General features: G+C 40.1%; 1 protein-coding gene across 1 annotated transcript; it reads right to left on the bottom strand.

Annotated features, from left to right (window-relative positions):
* Positions 1-2,009: 2,009 nt before the first annotated feature.
* On the bottom strand, positions 2,010-18,673 carry LOC132352358 (protein-lysine methyltransferase METTL21E). The gene is made up of 5 exons (XM_059902809.1): positions 18,351-18,673; positions 17,316-17,395; positions 6,748-6,914; positions 5,523-5,640; positions 2,010-2,737 (listed from the first exon to the last, which is right to left on the bottom strand). The coding sequence occupies exons 1-5, from the start codon at positions 18,395-18,397 to the stop codon at positions 2,334-2,336; spliced, it is 816 nt and encodes a 271-aa protein (XP_059758792.1). The 5' UTR covers positions 18,398-18,673; the 3' UTR covers positions 2,010-2,333.
* Positions 18,674-19,613: the final 940 nt, after the last annotated feature.

The following is a 19,613-nucleotide window of genomic DNA, read 5'->3' as shown; positions in this document are numbered from 1 at the left end:
CTGAGCGACACGGGTTATCAAGGCTCAGAAGTCTCAGCGCCCCCCATCCCCGCTCCCAGGTCCAGAGCCCCACGGGGCTGGGTCGGCTGAGGCTGTGCACGGCAGCTCCGCCTCTGCTTCTGCCCCGCCTCCTCCTGTTCCTTCCACAGGTCTTGATCCCAACGACACTCCCTAAAAATGACCTGCACACCAAATGCCACCTCCTGGCCTGCTTCCGGAGAACCCAGCCTGCCATGAAGGCCCGACGGGATCCGGCCGCCCCCTCCAGACGCTGATGCCGAAGCTTCCTAGTCTCCCCCGCTCGCCCTGCTCCGAGCTCACCGGCCTCCGATGTTTCCTCCTGAGGACCGGTGGGCTCCTGCTTTAAGGTCCTGGCAGAGATGTTCCTTCTGCCTGGGACACACCTCCCCAGATACCTGCACTGCTGCTTCCCTCACCTCCTTCCAGCTTCGCTTAAATGTCACTTTCTAAATGAGCCTCCCCGAAACCAGAGAAAAAGATTCTAATCTTTTCCGGATGCATTTGCTTACCTTTCCAGGTATTGATTTCACTTGAAAGAAATGACTTCACTCACTTACAAAAGAGTTTGAAAATCACTGTTTTAAATACATAAAGGCAGAGCAATGGTTAAAAAAAAAACAAAAAACCACGGGCTCTGGACTCAGACCTGGGCCTGACTGCGTAGCTCTGCCGCTCGGAAGCTGTGTCCCCACCCCTGGTGGCCTCGGCTCCTTTACCTGTGCAGTGGGGGTGCTGATATTACACAGACTCCTAGAATGGTCGTGAGCATTAGCTGACTTTATGTACACAACAGGCTGTGAAAACTATAAAGGGGCGTATAAATACTGGTAATTATTGAGAGATGACCCCAGGAACCGGGCATACCAAAACACCCACTGAGAGTACATTTGCATCCTGGCTTAAGGTCAGAGTCCTAGGAAATCAACTTTTCAGCTCTGTTCAACCCTGAGTAGACTGAGAACTTCCAGCAAAGCAGAAACAGCTGGGCAAGTACCACTCTGAGGGCACAGAGCCCACCGAGCAAACATCACCGAGAACCCGGAAGAGTTACCAACCGCTAGTCTTGTTACATGGTACAAAATCCTAATATTTTGCTCTTCTTGCACTGACTTTAATTACTTCAGACTTTATTCTAATCTCTAAGGTCCTTGTGAAAAAAAAAAAAAAAGCACATAGGATTTCAAATATCTAGGTCTCTATATGTTTATCAGAAGAGCTTTAAACTTTAAAACCAGCCATATGTCTGGTTATTTGAGATTAGAGACTGAAATCTTTTCATGTGTATTTTTATACACATGAAAAGTTTTTATATTTATGTCTCTTTCTGTGATGCAGAATAACTGTACTTGGCTTAAAAATAAAACAATGACTCCTCCAAAATCTCAACTGCTTTTATGTTTTCTTCCATTCATTTTTCATTTACCGGAGTGAAATGTCCTTGCCTGTAACCTCGAATCCACCAGCTTGACTGATTTCAGAGGGTGTGCTGGAGACCCACCCTGCCAAGCAGAGAAGACAGACCACCAAGAAGCTGGCACTAATGAAGCCACAATAATCTAACATTGACCATTACATTCTATGTCCACCTATTCAGATTTATTTGTAGAGCCCACTATAGTCCATTTCTTTATTTCTAAAGAGAGAATCACATAAGCTTGTGTTTAAAACATTTTAGACACACCATTATTAAAAACCATCATTGGGCTTCCCTGGTGGCACAGTGGTTGAGAATCTGCCTGCCAATGCAGGGGACACGGGTTCGAGCCCTCGTCTGGGAAGATCCCACATGCCGCGGAGCAACTGGGCCCATGAGCCACGATTACTGAGCCTGTGCTCCGCAACAAGAGAGGCCGCGATAGTGAGAGGCCCGCGCACCGCGATGAAGAGTGGTCCCCACTTGCCACAACTAGAGAAAGCCCTCGCACAGAAACAAAGACCCAACACAGCCAAAAATAAATAAGTAAAATTAAAAAAAAATCATTCTACAGTTATACATTAACAATAATTGCACCATTTATTAAGATGATAATAATTATAAATGGTACTATAGAAAGATAAGGAAAGCAGACATTGTCCTAACCAATTACCACACAGAATGGCTTTGCCATCTTATACACCTGTGTGCTATATCTGGGAAAATCCCTGTCTGGGGGAAGGCGCATGTGCACGTGTGTGTGTGTGTGTGTGTGTGTGTGTGTGTGTGTGTGTGTCCCCTTGGGAAAGTCAGCTGTATCAGATCATCCAGGTTCTTTGTTAAAGCAATAATAATCACTAGAAATTGCCTTCCCTTTCCAAGTCCTCCTCTGAGGATATCATGCACTCCTCCAATTTTTCTTCATAGCTTTATACAACTTAATATTCAGGCTAGGGAAACTGGAAATCTCCTCCAGGTTAAACAACTCCTTAAATCTATCTACAAATTTATTTTCCTTCTCCAACCTGAATTTCATGACCCAGAGGATGACGGTGGTTTCTTTGCACAGATGGTCAAAGGTAATGAGGAGTTCTTCCAGAAATGGATGAGCATAGACAACATCGGCCGCCAGGATGTAGTCAAAGTTGCTGGAAGCCTTGGGAAAGTTCTTGTCTAAAGCTACACCCCAGGAGAGCTCTTTAACCTGAGGCAAATGCTTACATTTCATTTTGGTGTTTTGGGAAATATTATATTGCAGGTTTCCAAGTAACTCAGGTAAATCTGTGGCAGTCACGTGTGCACCTGGGAAACAAAGGACAGTAGGAAAAGTAACCTTCATGGGATAAGGTAAAGCAATTAGGTTTCAAGCCACCATGCACTTTGAAATTCTGCACAAATGCTAACCTCATGTCAAGGACTGGTCAGTACACACACACAGGAGGGAAATCCCTTCAAAATGGATGCTAAGGCACCTTTATGCCTCCCCTTAAAAACAATTAGATTCCCCAGGCACTTCTGCACTCTGTTGCACTTTTCTGTTCTCCTGGTTTTTTGTCTGTCTTGTTTTGTTATTGTTGCTGTTATTTTCTATTTATCTACTTAAAAAATCAAGAGAAAGGGAAATTCAAAGTATTTGGTACCCTCACTGGAACAATCAGATGTCACAATTGAAAGATGAAAGGGTTCTTCACTAAAAGAAGTCTGAGCCCCAGTCATGTGAGACCAAACGGGTGTATATAACACTGGGCGTCCTATCGTTGACCAGGAAGTGCTCAAGTGTAAGAAATGGAGGGAAGAGAGAAGACTTTTCAATGTCATTACACGGAAAGTATCAGGACACCCATGTTCATGGCCACGTTTTCAGCTTGACCCCATTATAAGTCTGTCTCTTCCCATTAAGAGATGTTAAAACCTAGCTACAACCCACATACAGTGCTCATACAACCAAAGATCATAGACACAGGACAGAATGCTCAGATGAAGAAGATATAAGCAATCCCCGAGGTAAAAGTGAATACTGGTGGTCATTGTCAGGAAGAAATCAGAAAGCAAAAACCAATAAAATTTGGCCCTTAAAGTGAACTTTGAGCAGTAGCAGAGCCTGAAAACAATGTGTAAATAAGCCTAGGACTGGCTGATTCTACATCATCAGACATGAAAGCAGAACTGGAAGGGAAGTCTAGTTCAGCCCAGACCGGTTTAGAGCCCATTCTTCACCCAAGATGGCAAGTTTCTCTGGCCACTGACTGTATTTTCTGGAAAATATTAAAATGGGAGGAAAATAAGCATTTCACTGGTAGAAATTCATATCACATTCATATCACAGAGATATGAATCTCTACATTCTAGTGGGGTGGGTGGGTCTATCATTTTCCACAAATCTTTTTAAAATCCCAAGAGGAGGAATGACCCCCTCTGTCCCCCGATCCTGCCCATAGGAAGAGAAACTATCTGACTATTAAGATCTTTGTGTCTAGAGAGGTAAATATCATCACTGACTACACAAAGTTTCCACCTTTTGATATTTGTTTCAAGTTACAGGAGCAGACCAAAAGGATCAAACCATAATTCAAAAAGACACATGCACCCCAATGTTCATTGCAGCACTATTTACAATAGCCAGGTCCTGGAAGCAACCTAGGTGTCCACTGACAGATGAATGGATAAAGAAGATGTGGTACATATGTACAATGTAATATTACTCAGCCATAAAAAGGAATGAAATCGGGTCATTTGTAGAGATGTGAATGGACCTAGAGTCTGTCATACAGAGTGAAGTAAGCGAGAAAGGGAAAAACAAATATCGTATATTAACGCATGTATGTGGAATCTAGAAAAACGGTACAGGTGAACCTAGTTCCAGGGCAGGAATAGAGACATAGATGTAGAGAACAGACATGTGGACACAGTGGGGAAGGGGAGGGTGGGATGAATTGGGGGATTAGCTTTGACATAAATACACTACCATGTGTAAAATAAATAGTTAGTGGGAACCTGCACTATAGCACAGGGAGCTCAGCTCAGTGCTCTGTGATGACCTAGATGGGTCGGATGGGGGGCAGGGAGGTCCAAGAGGGAGAAGATATATGTATACGTATAGCTGATTCACTTTGATGTACAGCAGAAACTAACACATTGTAAAGCAATTATACCCCAATAAAAAAATATTTTTTAATTCTTTTTAATGAATGAACGACTTCCCAAAACACAGATTCTGCTCTTAAATGAGGAAGTCTTCAGGTATAAATCCAATGTGCCTCTGCCACAGTCCATACTAAATGGAATGGTGACTTTAGAAAGCAGTATCAGGACAGAGCAATCTAAAAAATATATTTGGAGAGGACTTCAAGGGTCTTATATTTCCCCAGTGTTTAGAAAGTTGTAAATTGCTAAATCGTGAATTCCTCTCAAGATTTTAGAGTGGCAAGTGTGCACTTCTGAAGATCAAGGAAATCAAGACAGATTTGGGTAGCACACATCAGAGAAGGCAGCTAAATTAAGGCGGTGAAATAGATAACAACAACAAAAAAGACTGAACTGAAGCAGGCTCAGGCATACATAGAGACAATCACACATTTAGTTGGAAAGGAAGATGCTGGTGAAAGAACAAGGGGTTGCAAAAGAAAAATGGAAATAACTGAGAAAATTAATTGATGGACAAATGCCTAAACTTAGAAGCAGACGTGATTTCTCATACTCTTTCTCTATTCTAACAGATGCTTTTTCATAAAAGCATAGGACTTCAAAACCCAAAAGGAATATACAAGTATATGGGAATGTTGAAATGGGGCTAACATTTAAATAAAGATCGTCTGAGTCCGCACAGTCAGCTCTGCCTATGCCTAGTATTTCACACGCCCTCCAGCAGTCGGGATGCTGGGGTGCACATCCCAGTTAGCCAGGATAAAAATCCAGCTTCCCAGAAAACCAAACGGGTGACTTTAACATCAGTTTCCTGATAAAGCCCATTCAACAAATTAAGGGGTTAAAAACAGGCCCAGGTCATAGTAAACTGGATAGTAAAAGCAACTAATGATACAGGATCATGGGATTCTCTGACCCCACTCAATCAAAAACAGCTGCTTACCAAGTAAACTCGCCACGATGGAGACTAACCCTGTTCCAGCTCCAATTTCAATCACATTTTTGTCAACCATGTTATACTGCTTTACATTTGTTTCCAGAAAATAGCATAGAACAAGGGCCTATGAAAATTCAAAAAAAGAAAAAAAGTAGTGCTTGGCAAGTAATCACAGAAAGTAAAATTAAACTCTATTCGATAAATACCCCACGAACGCTATGATACGTATGTGAGCCCATGTGAGTGCATGTGTACATACATACACATCACTACAGAAAATTATCCACAGAAGTACATCCTTCAATACGTTCAACACTTAGGATAGGAAAAGTCCTTGGGGATTGTTGGGGAGAAAAGAGAACTAAGAATATAGAGTTCAGTTACTTAGGCTTGATTATCCTTAAAGGAAGCAACTTCCAATAATAAGTCATTTTAAAGAAGTGTGTGGGGCTTCCCTCGCGGCGCAGTGGTTAAGAATCCGCCTGCCAATGCAGGGGACACGGGTTTGAGCCCTGGTCCGGGAAGATCCCACATGCCGCAGAACAACTAAGCCCATGCGCCACAACTACTGAGCCTGCACTCTAGAGCCCGCGAGCCACAACTACTGAGCCCGCATGCCGCAACTACTGAAGCCCGCGTGCCTAGAGCCCATGCTCCACAACAAGAGAAGCCACCGCAATGAGAAGCCCATGCACGGCAACGAAGAGTAGCCCCTGCTCGTCGCAACTAGAGAAAGCCTGCGCGCAGCAACAAAGACCCAACGCAGCCAAAAGTAAATAAATTTATAAAAGAAAAAAAAAGAAGTGGGTGTTTGGGATTGAGGCAGACAGTGAGGGGCGGGGGTCTGCACCCTTCATAGGACAATTGATAAATAAGTGGTGGCCTTTAGAATATTCTGCCTGTTGAGACTGAAACGGATTTCATTATAATTGTTTAACTCAAATGGAACCAGTTAAATGGGAAATTAAAATGTTTACTATTCTAAACTTCTGTGACTTATGGTCACAAAAAACTGAAGGTGTAAACAACACCCTTTATTAACGCTACAAATCAGAAATAGAATTCATTGGTAAAAGCATCTTCCCAATTTCGTGATTTCTAAATTTTAGTGTTGTTTGAGGTCACAAAAGAGAACCATGGAGCCTCCTTTCTCCTTCCAAACAGTATATAATAACGAACAACACTGGATGAGAACTCATTGAAATGCAGCAAACTTTGTATGAATTCATACCGATGGCCAAACAATAGCACCGTAACAATCCATGGCTTCAGTAATCCGAATCTCATGACCAACGAAATGAAATCCCTCCCAGGAGATGGCTGTTACAAAAGCTGGAACAAAACACCTCTGCATGATCTCTGCAACCACTTTCCTGTCATCATCGGCTTCTCTGTTCTCTGAAAGGAGGGAAAAAAAAAAAAAAAGGCAGTGGTTGTGGTACTAAACCATAGCGAAGGAGAGCCGGATGGAGGTGCAGCATCTCTACTTATGCTAAGTTGCTTCTGAATAGGTACTGATTTTAGGTGCAGCATAATAATAGTAAGGTAAGCTATTTGAAAATAACTCCTAACAGAAGCTAATATTTCATACATCAGGATAGCAACATCCTGCTGATTTTCACTGAGGCTGAAATCACCATTAGACATTTCTGCAATGCTATGTGAAATAAACAATAACTGACATACTTTTTTAAAAAGCAATGTATTTTAAAGGCTACCAATCTATTCATAGAGCAAAAGAAAGATTGGTGATGGAATCTAAGATCTCAACTATTCGTACTGGCTACACAGTGCGATTCCAGTTATTTCAATAATGGAAGAGTAGCAGATCCTTTATGACCTGCCTTTATCCGGACAAAAGACATTTGATACCACCCAACAATATACCCTTGTATTATTTTATTATTACATATTTAATATTATTATTTGGTGACAACTCATGGCATCTTAACATCCACAATATCACGTATGTTTCATAAGCAACATCAACCACCAATTACTGAGCACATACTTCACAGGCCAGACCACGGTAGATACGTATGTAATATTTCTCGTAATTTTTGCAACAACTTTGTGAGGTAGGCATTATTATTTGCACTTTTACAGATAATGAAACTAAGACTCAGAGGGCTTTGTCAGCTTGACCAAGCTCATGCAAATTGTAAATGAAGGAGCCAAAATTTGAGCTCCTTTTTGGTAGCTCCAAAGCCCCTCTCTGCACTGTTAAAAAGCTATGATATAATTTTTAAAAATCCAATTGTCTCTAAGAATTCAGAAACTAGTTATGGAGCAAGATACACATCTCTCTCTCTAAGCCTCCATTTCCCTGTTTGTAAAATGTGAAAGATAAAAGAACCTACATCAAATAGTGCTGGAAGATTTAAATGAGATGATGTATATAAAGTGCTTAGCACTTTGTTACATAGAGCTCAATAAATTATTATAATTATTGTCATTGTAACTGTTATTATATTTTGGTCATGAAACTAAATGATAAAACAAGATCACCAAATAAACAAAAATATTGGATTGTGTGGTATTTAATTGAAAATTCTATAGTTACTTGTAGAAGCAGTGAGTAGAATGGTGGTTGCCAGGGGCAGGGGGTGGGGGAAATGCAGAGATGTAGGTCAAAGGGTAAAAAGTTTGTAAGATGAATAAGTGCTGGAGATCTAATGTACAGCACCATGACTACAGTTAATAATAATGTGTTGTATACTTGAAATTTGCTAAGAGAGTAGATCTTAAATGTTTTCTCACACACACACACAAAATTAAAGAAAATGGTAACAATGTGATGTGGAGTCTATGTATGTATACATGGAGGATAAATTAGAGATTAGAGGTATTTACCGCAGAATGGTGACATCACTGTGAACTGAGAAAGTAAGACTGTTACTCCAAAGAAGGGACTGGGAGCTTAAAGATGAAGAGGCGTCTTTGAACAGCCCTAGTTGGGGAATAATCCAGGAAACAGATGAGGTTACACATTAGAACACTCTGGCACATTTTCCCATGTCTTCCTCCTTTTCTAGTCCCTTACTAGCTTCTCCTTGCAAGAGAGGAGAAGCCATTCATCTGATTAGCAGCCTAAAATGTGGATTGGACCATGGTTTTTCCTAGTGTGAGGGGTAGCTGTGCCTTAAAATGTCAGCCCTCATGTGCTGATACCCCCTTCCCACCCCCCTTCATGAGGTAGGCTGAGCTGGGCAAAGTCCTGCCTCAGAGAGAACTTAACCAATAAGAGTATCTAGGGCTGCAGTCCTGTATTTTCAAGTAGAATAGAATCATTGCTTACATCTAGATGATATAATGTTAAATGTCGGCCATTCTAAACACGTCTTTCAAAATTCTTGTACACACCTCAAGGCTGAAATTACATTCAGCAGTCCCAAATTCATACTTGCTGTTTTGAAATATTTTTTAGTACAAGATATAAAAGATGATATGAATAAATGGAGAGAGGCTCTATGCACAAATGGGGTGACTTAATACTATAAAAATGTCATATATATTCAATACAATATCAATCACAATTCCAGTTAGCTTTTTTAAGAAACTTGATATACTCACTCCAAAACTTAAATGGAAGAATAAACATCCATAAAGAGTTAACTTTGCAAAAGAAGAATAAGAGGTAGGAGAATATTTGCTTTATTAGATATTTAGGTATACCACAAAGCCATAGTTACAAAAACAGTATGGTATTGGTGCAAGAGATAAATGGACCAGTGGGCAAAACAGGGATCTCAGAGACAAACCCATGTACATAGAGAGGGTGGGTTAGCTGCCACATTATATGGAGAAAAATAAAACTGGATCTCTACGTAAAATCTTTTATGAAGGCAGATTCCAGAGGGATTAAAGACCAAATGTAAAAGGAAAACAAAAATTTAATAGTATAAGATGATATCTTTGTGAAAGTAGGGAGGAGAGAAACTTCTTAAAATCTGCAATACCCAAAAGTGATGAATATTCTTATATCAAAAGTGAAGATTTCTATTCTGTGGATGAAGATTAAAAGTGTGGATGAGATTAAAAGATGACAGATGAGAGAAGGTATTCTACAATGTCTAAGACTGAAAAGAGATAATATCTCGAATATACAAGAAATCTGTATAATCTCCAAATTGACAAGGAGAAAGATAGTAACCACATTGAAAAATAAGCAAAGGAGATAAACTGGCAGATTACAGAAGACGAAACCAAAAAAGGCACAAAGCAACATGGAAATGTTCCAACTCAGATACAGACAAATTAAAACAAGGTATCTCTTATATTCATTAAACTAACAAAAATTAGAAGCTGGACAGTGCTGAGTGACAGGGGGCTTGTGGGGATGGCAGAACCTCAGGTGCCACTGGTGAGAATATAGAATGCTGCAGTCATTCTGGAGAGCAATCTAAGGTATTTTGTTAAATTAAATATACAAATGTCCTACAACCCAGCAATCCTGCCCCCACCCCCAAATTTTTACACAAGTCCTTAAGTGGATATGCGTGAAAATATTTATCAGAGATACACATCAAACACACTAGAATGGTTGCCAGGAGGGAGGTGGAAAAGGAAAGGAAGTAGGAAATGGGTAAAAGAAGAATAGATGAATGGATGAATGAATGAGACAAAATACAGACAGATACACATACAACAGTGGGGCCTTTCTGAGATGATGAACACGCACCACGTAAGTAAGTGAAGGCCTCAAGAGACTTTCCAATTTCTCCACGGCACTGAGGCAAGAACGGGAGTGAGGGGTCTTGAGTCTCTGAGTCCTAAGGGAAGATGTAGTTGTCAAACTGTCCTATGAACTCCAATAACATCATTTCCTAGCATTCGAGGAATACAGTGGAAAGATGGAGGTAAATTAAGTTTGCCCTTGTTGGAAAATTCCTTCAGTGGCCACAATCCAGCAGGGACATTCAGCCAAGATGATTTCCTGTCTTAAATTCTGTGATCCCTTCACAGAGCCCTGTCTAGGATCCAGACAGAACCAAGCATTCTCCAAAGGACTCTAATCTCACTGCGTGCCAAAGAGGGGCCCCCTCTACCACCCACTCTATCACCACCACAAACACTGACCTTTGGCAGAGATGCAGAGAAAACAAAGAGATGAAAAACGGATAGTCTTCAGCAAGAGCCACCTCTTCTAATATATTTCACTATATTTCTCCTTAAACCATGGCATGTATTCACATTCACAGGAAGAGCTCTAAGAACCAAATAATATCGGTAATATGTTGTATTTGAACTTTAACTTTCATTTCACTAGATTCACTTGCCTTGCTAAGATAGGGGGTGGAGGGGCAGCTTTTGCTCTGGAAGTTCTTTAGGGAAAAGCAGAGAACATTAATTGCTTCCTTGACCTTTAGCTGAATGTGCCCTCTTGGGCCTCCTTGCAAACCCCTTGTAAACGCAGCACTTCTTTGACAAGTCACCTAAGGTATCGGGGATTAATAGGTGTTAGAGTACACTAAATCCCAGGAGCATCTCCTAAAGTTCCAATCATTGAATATCTACAATGAATCCAGTGAATATCTACAGCTACCACACTGACATCTCCGACTTTGCACTTTCTTTTAGAGGTTAGTTGACCAGATCAGTGCTGCTGTCCCAATAACTACAGTGTAATAACAAATGATTCCTGTTTTTTCACTGTCTTTCTAAATAAACAGAGCTAGTCATTTTTTTTTTAAAGAATGACATCTTTACTTCTATATGGAAATGAGATTAAAAATATATGTGAATATATTACATAATCAAAAATGACTTACAGCCCTCCAAAATAATCTTCCAAGAGATTTCATGAAACAACAGTAACCACTATTAATTGCACATACACTCTAAAAGAACACAATTCTATCCATCGTACATGGTCATTTGAAATTAGTCATACACCTAGGATGACCACATATCCTTTAGAAAACATTATCAGGCTGAAGAAAATTTAACTGACAGTGTTTTAGTATTCTCTTTTGCATTTAAAGACTATGTAACTACCACTCATTCCGCAAGAAGAGACACTCATAAAAAATAGCATAATTTATAGCAGGAAACCAAAATATACTGAACTTGGCTACTTGAAATAATTTGTCTAGATGTAATACATTGGAGTTTAAAAGCAAATGTACACACACAAACAATTATGTCCATCTTAAAACTTTGCTGTTTTTCAGCATTAACTTCTATTTAAAGATTGTGAGGTAACAATTTTTTTTTTTGGCAGCGCCTCGCGGCTTGCAGGATCTTAATTCCCCGACCAGGGATTGAACCCAGGCCCACCTCAGTGAAAGCGCTGACTCCTAACCACCGGACCACCAGGGAACTCCCTCAGGTAACAATTTTAACCGTAGTTATTTATTTAAATCAAAAGACAAGCAATATCACCACCCATTTCAAGGTTGATGACAAGAACCGTTGGACAGGAATCTAACGGAAAGAGCTGCACTATTACAAAGGTGTCCCTAATGTCACCTTGTCGCAATAACAGGGGGAAATCTATGCTCCAAACATAATACACAAAGGGTGGGTCCCTCAAAGTGCATGCTTAGTTATTTGTTGATTATGGGATTGAATCTTGAGACGGTTAATGAATGAGTGGATATTCTTCGGTTTTTAGGTAAGATCTGAACAGCAACTTTCACCAAAAATTAACAGCATTATCACACAACAGAATTCTGATTTACACTTCTGAAGAATAATTTTTCCATACATATTCTCTGCTTGTTATCTAGTACTGAGGCCTCAGGACAAATAACTAAAACGAGGAAATGTTACACAAAATGTTGGATTTGGTTTCCCAGCAAGAAAATCAGAAAACTTCTGATATCTATACCATTAGATAAGAGCTATCTACTAGAATCTTAGAGTATTATTTTATTAATGAATTTAATATGGAACACAAATATTAAAACAGATTGTAAATAAAACATAATCAAGAAAGTATTACAATTATGTTGCTCTCTTAGGCTTATCTATTTTAATGCTTTTTTTATACATAAAAAGGCTTAACACCATTTTCCGGCTATTAAATCTTTGCTGATAGTGAATAAAATCTACCAGGTGCTCTTGTTCTCCAGAGAATTAAAGGGGTTTCAAGTATGAAGTAAAAATTAGCAAGATTCTGCCACCTCACGATGATGTTTTTCTTAAGAGGAAAATTCGACAGTGAATTGATTTCCATGGCTGGATTGTAAGAAGCCTTCAAAAATAGAGGCTCTGTCTGTATTCTTCTCTTTTATACTTTTAAGGTCAATAACAGCAATAATAAATGGAAGGGTCAGATCACAGAAATACATGAAAAGAAAAAAAATTCTTTAATAGCTATGACAAGTGAATTCAAGCTTCCATTTGAGGGCTGTCACGGAAACCTGTCTGTGAAATTTAAAGTAAAAACCCCTCAACGAAATGAAAGACACTGTCATTCAATCGAATCTTCTATTCAAAGATGAATGTCATGTGCTTCTTAGAAATACCTAGAGAATTTTTTTTAAAGATGTTAAAGATATTTTCAGATTAGTAAATGGTCACAGGTAAACCTGAAAGCTACAATTCTGAATGCTTCAGCAATGTCAAGGTCTCGGGCCCTTATGTTGAAACTAATTCTTGAGACATTTTCACAAATGTTTTTTGTCTGGATGTCCACATACTTTCAAGAATAAAAAGAAGCTGTAACTTTCATCACGTGGCTCAAATGATAGCTACAATTACCAAAGAAAGAAAATTCATTTTTTTACTGACACTGCTCAGGATGCAAGTGGGAAAAAAAACAGAACCAAATCTAGTTGTACTCAGAGCCTGCTGCTGGGATCGTACCGGGGAGAGACAATTAAACAGATGCCAGTGAAGTGTGATAAGTGGAATAAAAGAAATATTTCTGAGGTGCTATGGGAAGCACCACTGCTTGGTCAAATCAGGAGAAGCATCCTCAGGGAGGAGACATTTGAGTTGAGGTGGAGAGACGGGGAAGGCTGCCAGGCGGAGAAGGAAGGAAGCAAGGCCAAGGGAGATGCAACACTGCCAGGGTGCGGCGGCCAGCTTGAGAGCCTGGAAGGACCGGGGAGCTGGTGTACAAGCTGGCGCAGAAAATCAGCCTGAAGAAAGCAGGCGGGGATCAGACCTGTGGGCAACGTTGACCTTTCTTCTACAGGGTGAACAGGAGCCAATAAAAATCATTAGGACAAGAACTGACACAATCAAAATTGGTATTTTAGCATTGACTTCTGGCAGCAGCAGCTGAGGCTACGTTAGAAGCTAATGGGAAGACGTAATGATCTAGACAAAAGATGCAAGAGTCGGAAGTGAGGCAGCAGCCCTGGGTCTGGGAGCCAAGCGTGAATTTGTGAGCTCTTGAGGCAGTGGTAGACGCCTCTGTCGAGGGCAATAAGTGACGTTCAAACTTGACATTCAACCCTGAGTTTTGAAGATATCTGAGGCAGATAATCATGTTTGAGTTATTTTTATTCAATACGTGGAACATTTATTAGTTTTATCTAGCAGATACTTATTCAGGTTACGTTTTAAACATGTAAAACGTGTCGATGGATGATTTTCACATTAGTAATTATGCGGCTATAGTACTCCAACTAGTATATTAATATATTAACTCAGACTCTAGTTTGGTATGTTTCTTAAGCAGCAATAGAATTACTCAAACTTTCTTCTTCCTATATTGAGGCAATGTTGCTTATAAAAGCCATATTTTCCATTAATCCAACTCTGTAGAGATTTATGAAGATCCTTGTGAAAGATTTTGTGCTATCCCTAAGTAATGCATTGTACCTGGTCCTAAAAAGAGTCAACTGACTAGTGGCTGGAAATACAAGATCATCCCTAATGAGCAGATTTTAAGTCCAGCCATTAGGCCTCAGTTATAGCTAATTCATTCGTTCCCTCATTTACTGAGTACATGGGAACTATGAATACAAAGATAGAGCAACATGTAAGTGGTCGAATAGAGACTTAACTAGTTAACTCAAAAACAGAAAGAGAAAGCTCCATGCCTCAGAGAGCTCAGGAAAGAATGACCTGAGCCTTCATGACTATGGGTTTACAAGTCAGATGAGGAAGGCAAGATATGCCATACGTAGGCATCTACGTGTGCAGAAGCCCACTGGCGAAAGACTCTTGACCAATTTTCCAATTTGGGAAACTCTGAGACCTCGAATATAGGATAAGTGGGGGTCATAAGCATGAGATAAAACACTGTGTGTCATGCTAAGAAGTCTCGATTTTATCCTATAGGAAACACTGAGGCACTGAAGAATTTTAGGGAGGAGGAGAATGTGACAAGATGTGAATTTTTAAAAAGATCCTGTATCTGTGGAGAAAGAACTAGAGAGGATAAAGAAAGGGAGCCAGCCCAGGGTTGGGGAGGCCAGTTAGAAGGCAGTTACAACAGTCAAGAGAAGAAATAATCAAGATGATGCTGCAAACAGGGGGTGAGGGGTAGAGAAACATATTAGGAGGTAAAAATCAACGGGATGTGATGGTGATGGGTGTGGGGAAAGGGGAAAGACTGGCATGATTCCAGGTTTCGGGGTAGCCGGAGAAATGATGTCGCCGTAAACTGAGATAGAAAATACCGGCGGAGAGGCAAATCTGCAACAGGAGAATTATTTTTGAATGCATCTGGATCTGCCACCTGGCACGCTGGCTACAGAGGTGTGCCGCTTGGATTAAGAGCACGTGCTGCAGCAGGTTGCCCTGGCCCCTCGGAGGCCAGGCTTGCCCCGGGGCTGCCTCTAAGCCGGCCCTCCCCCGCTGCGGAGGACGCTCGTCCAGGGGGCAGCTTCTGTGGGGAGACTCCCCGCGGGCCTGCCCGAGACTTTCTCAGAGCTGTGATGCGGCCTCTGCCCACCCGGACCTGCAGTGATGCGAAGGCTCTCCCGGCCTCCTTCTGCCCCTTCCTCCTTTACCCTCCACAAACATTTCCTCCAATAAGTCTCGCGCATGTTAAATCCCATTCTGGCACCTGCTTCCTGAAGGAACCGAACTAACACAAGGCAGAATGGAGGACGTCAAGTAAGCAGTTGGAAGGACAGATCTGGGAGTCACTGTGCATGGGAATCACTGCGCCTCGGGTTAGTACGGACCTGTTCCAAGGCTGCAGACCCTGAGGAGCGCCCTTTATAACACACTGCTACTTGTGCTAACAGCTGGAGAGCCGCCGTTGGCAAGAGCAGGCAACCTAAGAGATTCGGAATAGTTAACGTGGATGAGGTTTTAGACGGTTTAGATTATAATGCAACATTAGAAACCATACACAGAGGAATTTTTAGCATCCACTACAGTCCTAACTTTAATCTGTGCATAACTAAGTGACATCCTATAATTCTTTGGCTCTTCAGGCCAGTGTTGAAATACAAGAACTGGGCTGTGGGTTTGCTCCATCCTTTCCAAGCACAAGATGACTAAGTATAAACAGTTAGGACAGGAAAAGTCACTACCCTACAGTACTTGAGAACTGAGCGTTCTACTGGTTAGTGGGAGCTTTTCCAACAAAATGCAATCTGACTCTCTCCCAGTGGCACACACTTAATCCCCTTAGCACTGTGCCTATGAATGTATTTTTAAAGCTTCAGCTGACTATGTAGGTGATTATGGGCTGTGTTTGTTCATGTTGTAAACTATTTTCTCGTTAGTTCTGTCTCCACCTTACTTTGAACTTCTTCCATAGCCTTTGTAATTTGCCAAATTATCATATGCAAAATTGAAACCAAGCACTGTTACTAATGGTAATGATAATGATGACATTTTATTCATAAACTGCAGAGAAACTGCATCTTCATTCAAATCATCTAAATGGCTGGATTCTCTAAGTGATTATGACTTTAAATGTTTAGATTTGCAAAAAATTACTACAGCAAAACCGTACAAGTTGAAGCCACATAGGCTGCCAACACTGGGCATACACCCAGCTCTCTTGGCCTAAAGATATGCTCACCTAGGTAGAGGCCACCTGGTATGCCTAAAAAAGGCGAAAAAAACAGGACTCTAGTGCTTAGAAAATATCCACAGTGTAAAGGAGAAAGAGAAAGAAGCCAGGATAATTAAATTTGTACTACAACTGTTCTACAAAAACATGGTAATATTTCTTCTAGTCTATGTCAAGAGCATATGTCTGCATTTTTTATCTCAAGACAATGGGGATAGTTATATTACGTAATCTATGCAAAGTCATACTTGATATTTAGGATGATGTAAAAAACAGTGGGTCAATTCCAAATAATTCCACTGGTAGTAGAATTCAACCTTAAATTCTCCTTACCACAAGAGGTCAAAATACATTATTATTTGCCTCTAATTAATACGTCAGCGGGACCATAGCACAGTCTAGAAATATTTTATAGTCCAAAATCATTTTTCATGGAAGCATTTGTAAAAACTTTTAGTTTTACATAAAACTATTTTATCTCTCTTGCAATCTTCCTATCTGAAAAGAAATAACCACGAAATCACAATCATATATTTAGTGTATAGCACTTGGGGAAAAATTTATTCCACTTTTCCAGATTTAAAAAAAAAAAAACTCTAAATACCTAGCAAGTCTATATACTTGATTTATTATCTGTCAAAGTTATCTCTAACATATCATCAGGCCCACAGGTATAGGAGGGGACATTAAACATTATAAGAGATAGTTACAGGTTAGCAAACATAAGCCAAGATATAATATGCAATTGATAAAAGTCCTAGCTCTCTTTATGACATCAGCTAACACTGCAAAGGTAAACATTTACATTCTGTTGTTTGTCTTCTTAGAATTGGCCAAATTACATAAAGAAACATAAAATAATTTACCTTTTTGAGCTCTGAGATCCATTAAGCGATGAACTAAGGGATGGCTATATATTGATGCTTTCTTGATCATTTCTTGAAAACTAGGCAAATCATACATTAAAATATCAAATGGTAATAATTCAAAATGTGTGTTAAGTGCTTTCATATTTACCTAATAAAGTTTAACATCAAATACAGCAGAGAAAATTATATTAAAATATCTTATTAATAAATCATGATTTTAAAAAGAGAGCACTGAAACGCAATCTATCTAGTACAACCAAAATTCAGGGTCAGAACTTTTAGAAGCTCCTGGAAAAAGAAAACATCTTCTTCACCAGAGACCACCTCAGCTATCATGAAGCAAGGCATCATCTTTATACTGACTAGTCAGAGAGCAATCCTAAAACTTAAGAGGTGATTAAAACTTTGGGAGAGAATGGGTTTCATTCAGTGTAGTGAAAACCATAGCATTAATCTAAAACAAAGCTTCCTACATAGTAATAGATGCAAAGTTGCTCTCATCCGTGGTCATCAGCATGTACCCAGGGGCAAATAGCCCAACCACCAAATGGTTTTTTTAAGTAGCTTCTTCTTTAAAAAAAAAATCCATACCTTCTCAGCAAACACATTTAAAATTAAAGAAATTCAAGTATTTTATGCCTCTCAAGCAGAGCATATCATGTGAATAAGCTTAAACAACCTGTAATTCCAACTTAGGAAAACAACAATTTGATGTTCTAGGTATCAGTTTTTGAATCATTTAATAATCACTGTACTACCATGAATTTATATTCACTCCTTTCTTCCAAGGCTCCCAAAACACATTTCATAATCAACACGTTTTTCTTTACAATATGCTCAGTAAATTAGGAGACAAATTATTTTCCCTACAGTTTACAAACAAGGAAAATCAAAGGTGACATGGCTAAACAGTAGCCAAAGTGGTCACCCATTTTGTTCCCAATTTAGTTTCTCTTCCATTAAAGAAAGCGGTCTTTATGACACATGCCTACCTGAAGGTCAACATTTATTAAATGTTAAGTCTGGACATACCTATATATACGAGTTAGCTGAGTTTCTAGAAGGTTGAAAAGTATCATCCACAGCTCTTGCTTTGCTGAGGAGACCTCCGATGGTGCCTGAAAGGCGAGCACCGAAGCACGCACTTTACTACTGCACACACCGGCAGCGAGTCCTCACAGAGGACTAATCCTGACAGCTGCAGCTTCACAGCCTCTGATCATACAGCAGTGAGGCTGGAACGTCCAGAAATAAGGGGGTTGAAGAAAGTAAGTAGGCACATTCCATGTGAGTGTCTCGTGAACAGAGCAAGAGCCAACAGGTAAGTAAAAACTATTCCTGCAAGTGAGTGAAGGCTATCGGGGCAAAGCGATTATTTTTAACTTTGATGCCAGGAGTTATTTAAGAGTCCACAGCTATGACGTCCTGTGAAACGGAGGCCATGTGTTTTTCAGGTCACCTATCGGGTGCAAACACCATTTTTAGAATCAGACAACCACACCAGAATGTTTGAGAGTGTGTGTGCAGCAGTGATCTGGACGCAGGGATTATACTTCCACAGTTCCTTCCTACTCAGAGTGAATAGGAAGGCTGAGGGTGTATGTCACCTGTGCACCTGCTCCTGTGCATTTAGGGCTGCATCTCAGAGTACGAATTAATTCCCCTGATCACTGAAAATAGCCTGAATAAGAAGTTATTACAGGTAATGAAATCGAGCAATATTGTAAAGTTAAACTCAGGAGTGTGGGTACAGCTTCTAAGAAATACTTCACATACCATGATGGACGGAGGTCACGTTAATGTACCGGACAGGACTAGTGGTCTGGGAGCCTGATTTTAGTCATTCCTGTCAATAATTAGCCTGTGATTTTTAGGCATTGACTCAGTGTGTTTCTTGGCTTCCTCATCTATAAAGCAGAGACATAAAAGGTACATAATATCTATTTGTGAGATGAATATGGTAGGTAAAAAACATCCTGGAAACTGCAAAATCCTAAATGATGAAAACAATTATTCATAGGCAGCTAATTCTGGGCAGAGGACACACTCCCTTTTTTGGGTCTTTTTAAAACAAGAATTAAGAATTATTTGGCACATAAAAACCACCTGTCTTCTCCCACAAGTTATTTAAAAGATCAAGAAACCTCAGTGCTGGATTTCCTAAGGGGCAGAATATCTAAATCAATCATCTAAACCGACATGATGACAATGATTATTTCAGTTTCATTGAACGGTTAAAAAGAAGTACACAGAGACTTCTGCCTCCCAGTATAACTAGAAAAGCAGATTTTACAT

The sequence above is a fragment of the Balaenoptera ricei genome, chromosome 18 (assembly GCF_028023285.1).
Source record: "Balaenoptera ricei isolate mBalRic1 chromosome 18, mBalRic1.hap2, whole genome shotgun sequence".
NCBI lineage: Eukaryota > Metazoa > Chordata > Mammalia > Artiodactyla > Balaenopteridae > Balaenoptera > Balaenoptera ricei.
Note: the sequence above shows the minus strand (reverse complement) of the source record. Positions and strands in the feature narration are given on the sequence as shown.

Bases quoted from the DNA above. Each gene is read 5' to 3' on its own strand.
- LOC132352358 (XM_059902809.1), bottom strand. From the start codon at position 18,397: ATGATACTTTTCAACCTTCTAGAAACTCAGCTAACTCGTATATATAG. The intron at 6,915-17,315 runs GTAAATTATTTT...CCCTCCTTTCAG, and splicing joins GGATCTCAGAGCTCAAAAAG to AGAACAGAGAAGCCGATGAT. The intron at 2,738-5,522 runs GTAAGCAGCTGT...TTTGTTTCCCAG, and splicing joins CATCGTGGCGAGTTTACTTG to GTGCACACGTGACTGCCACA.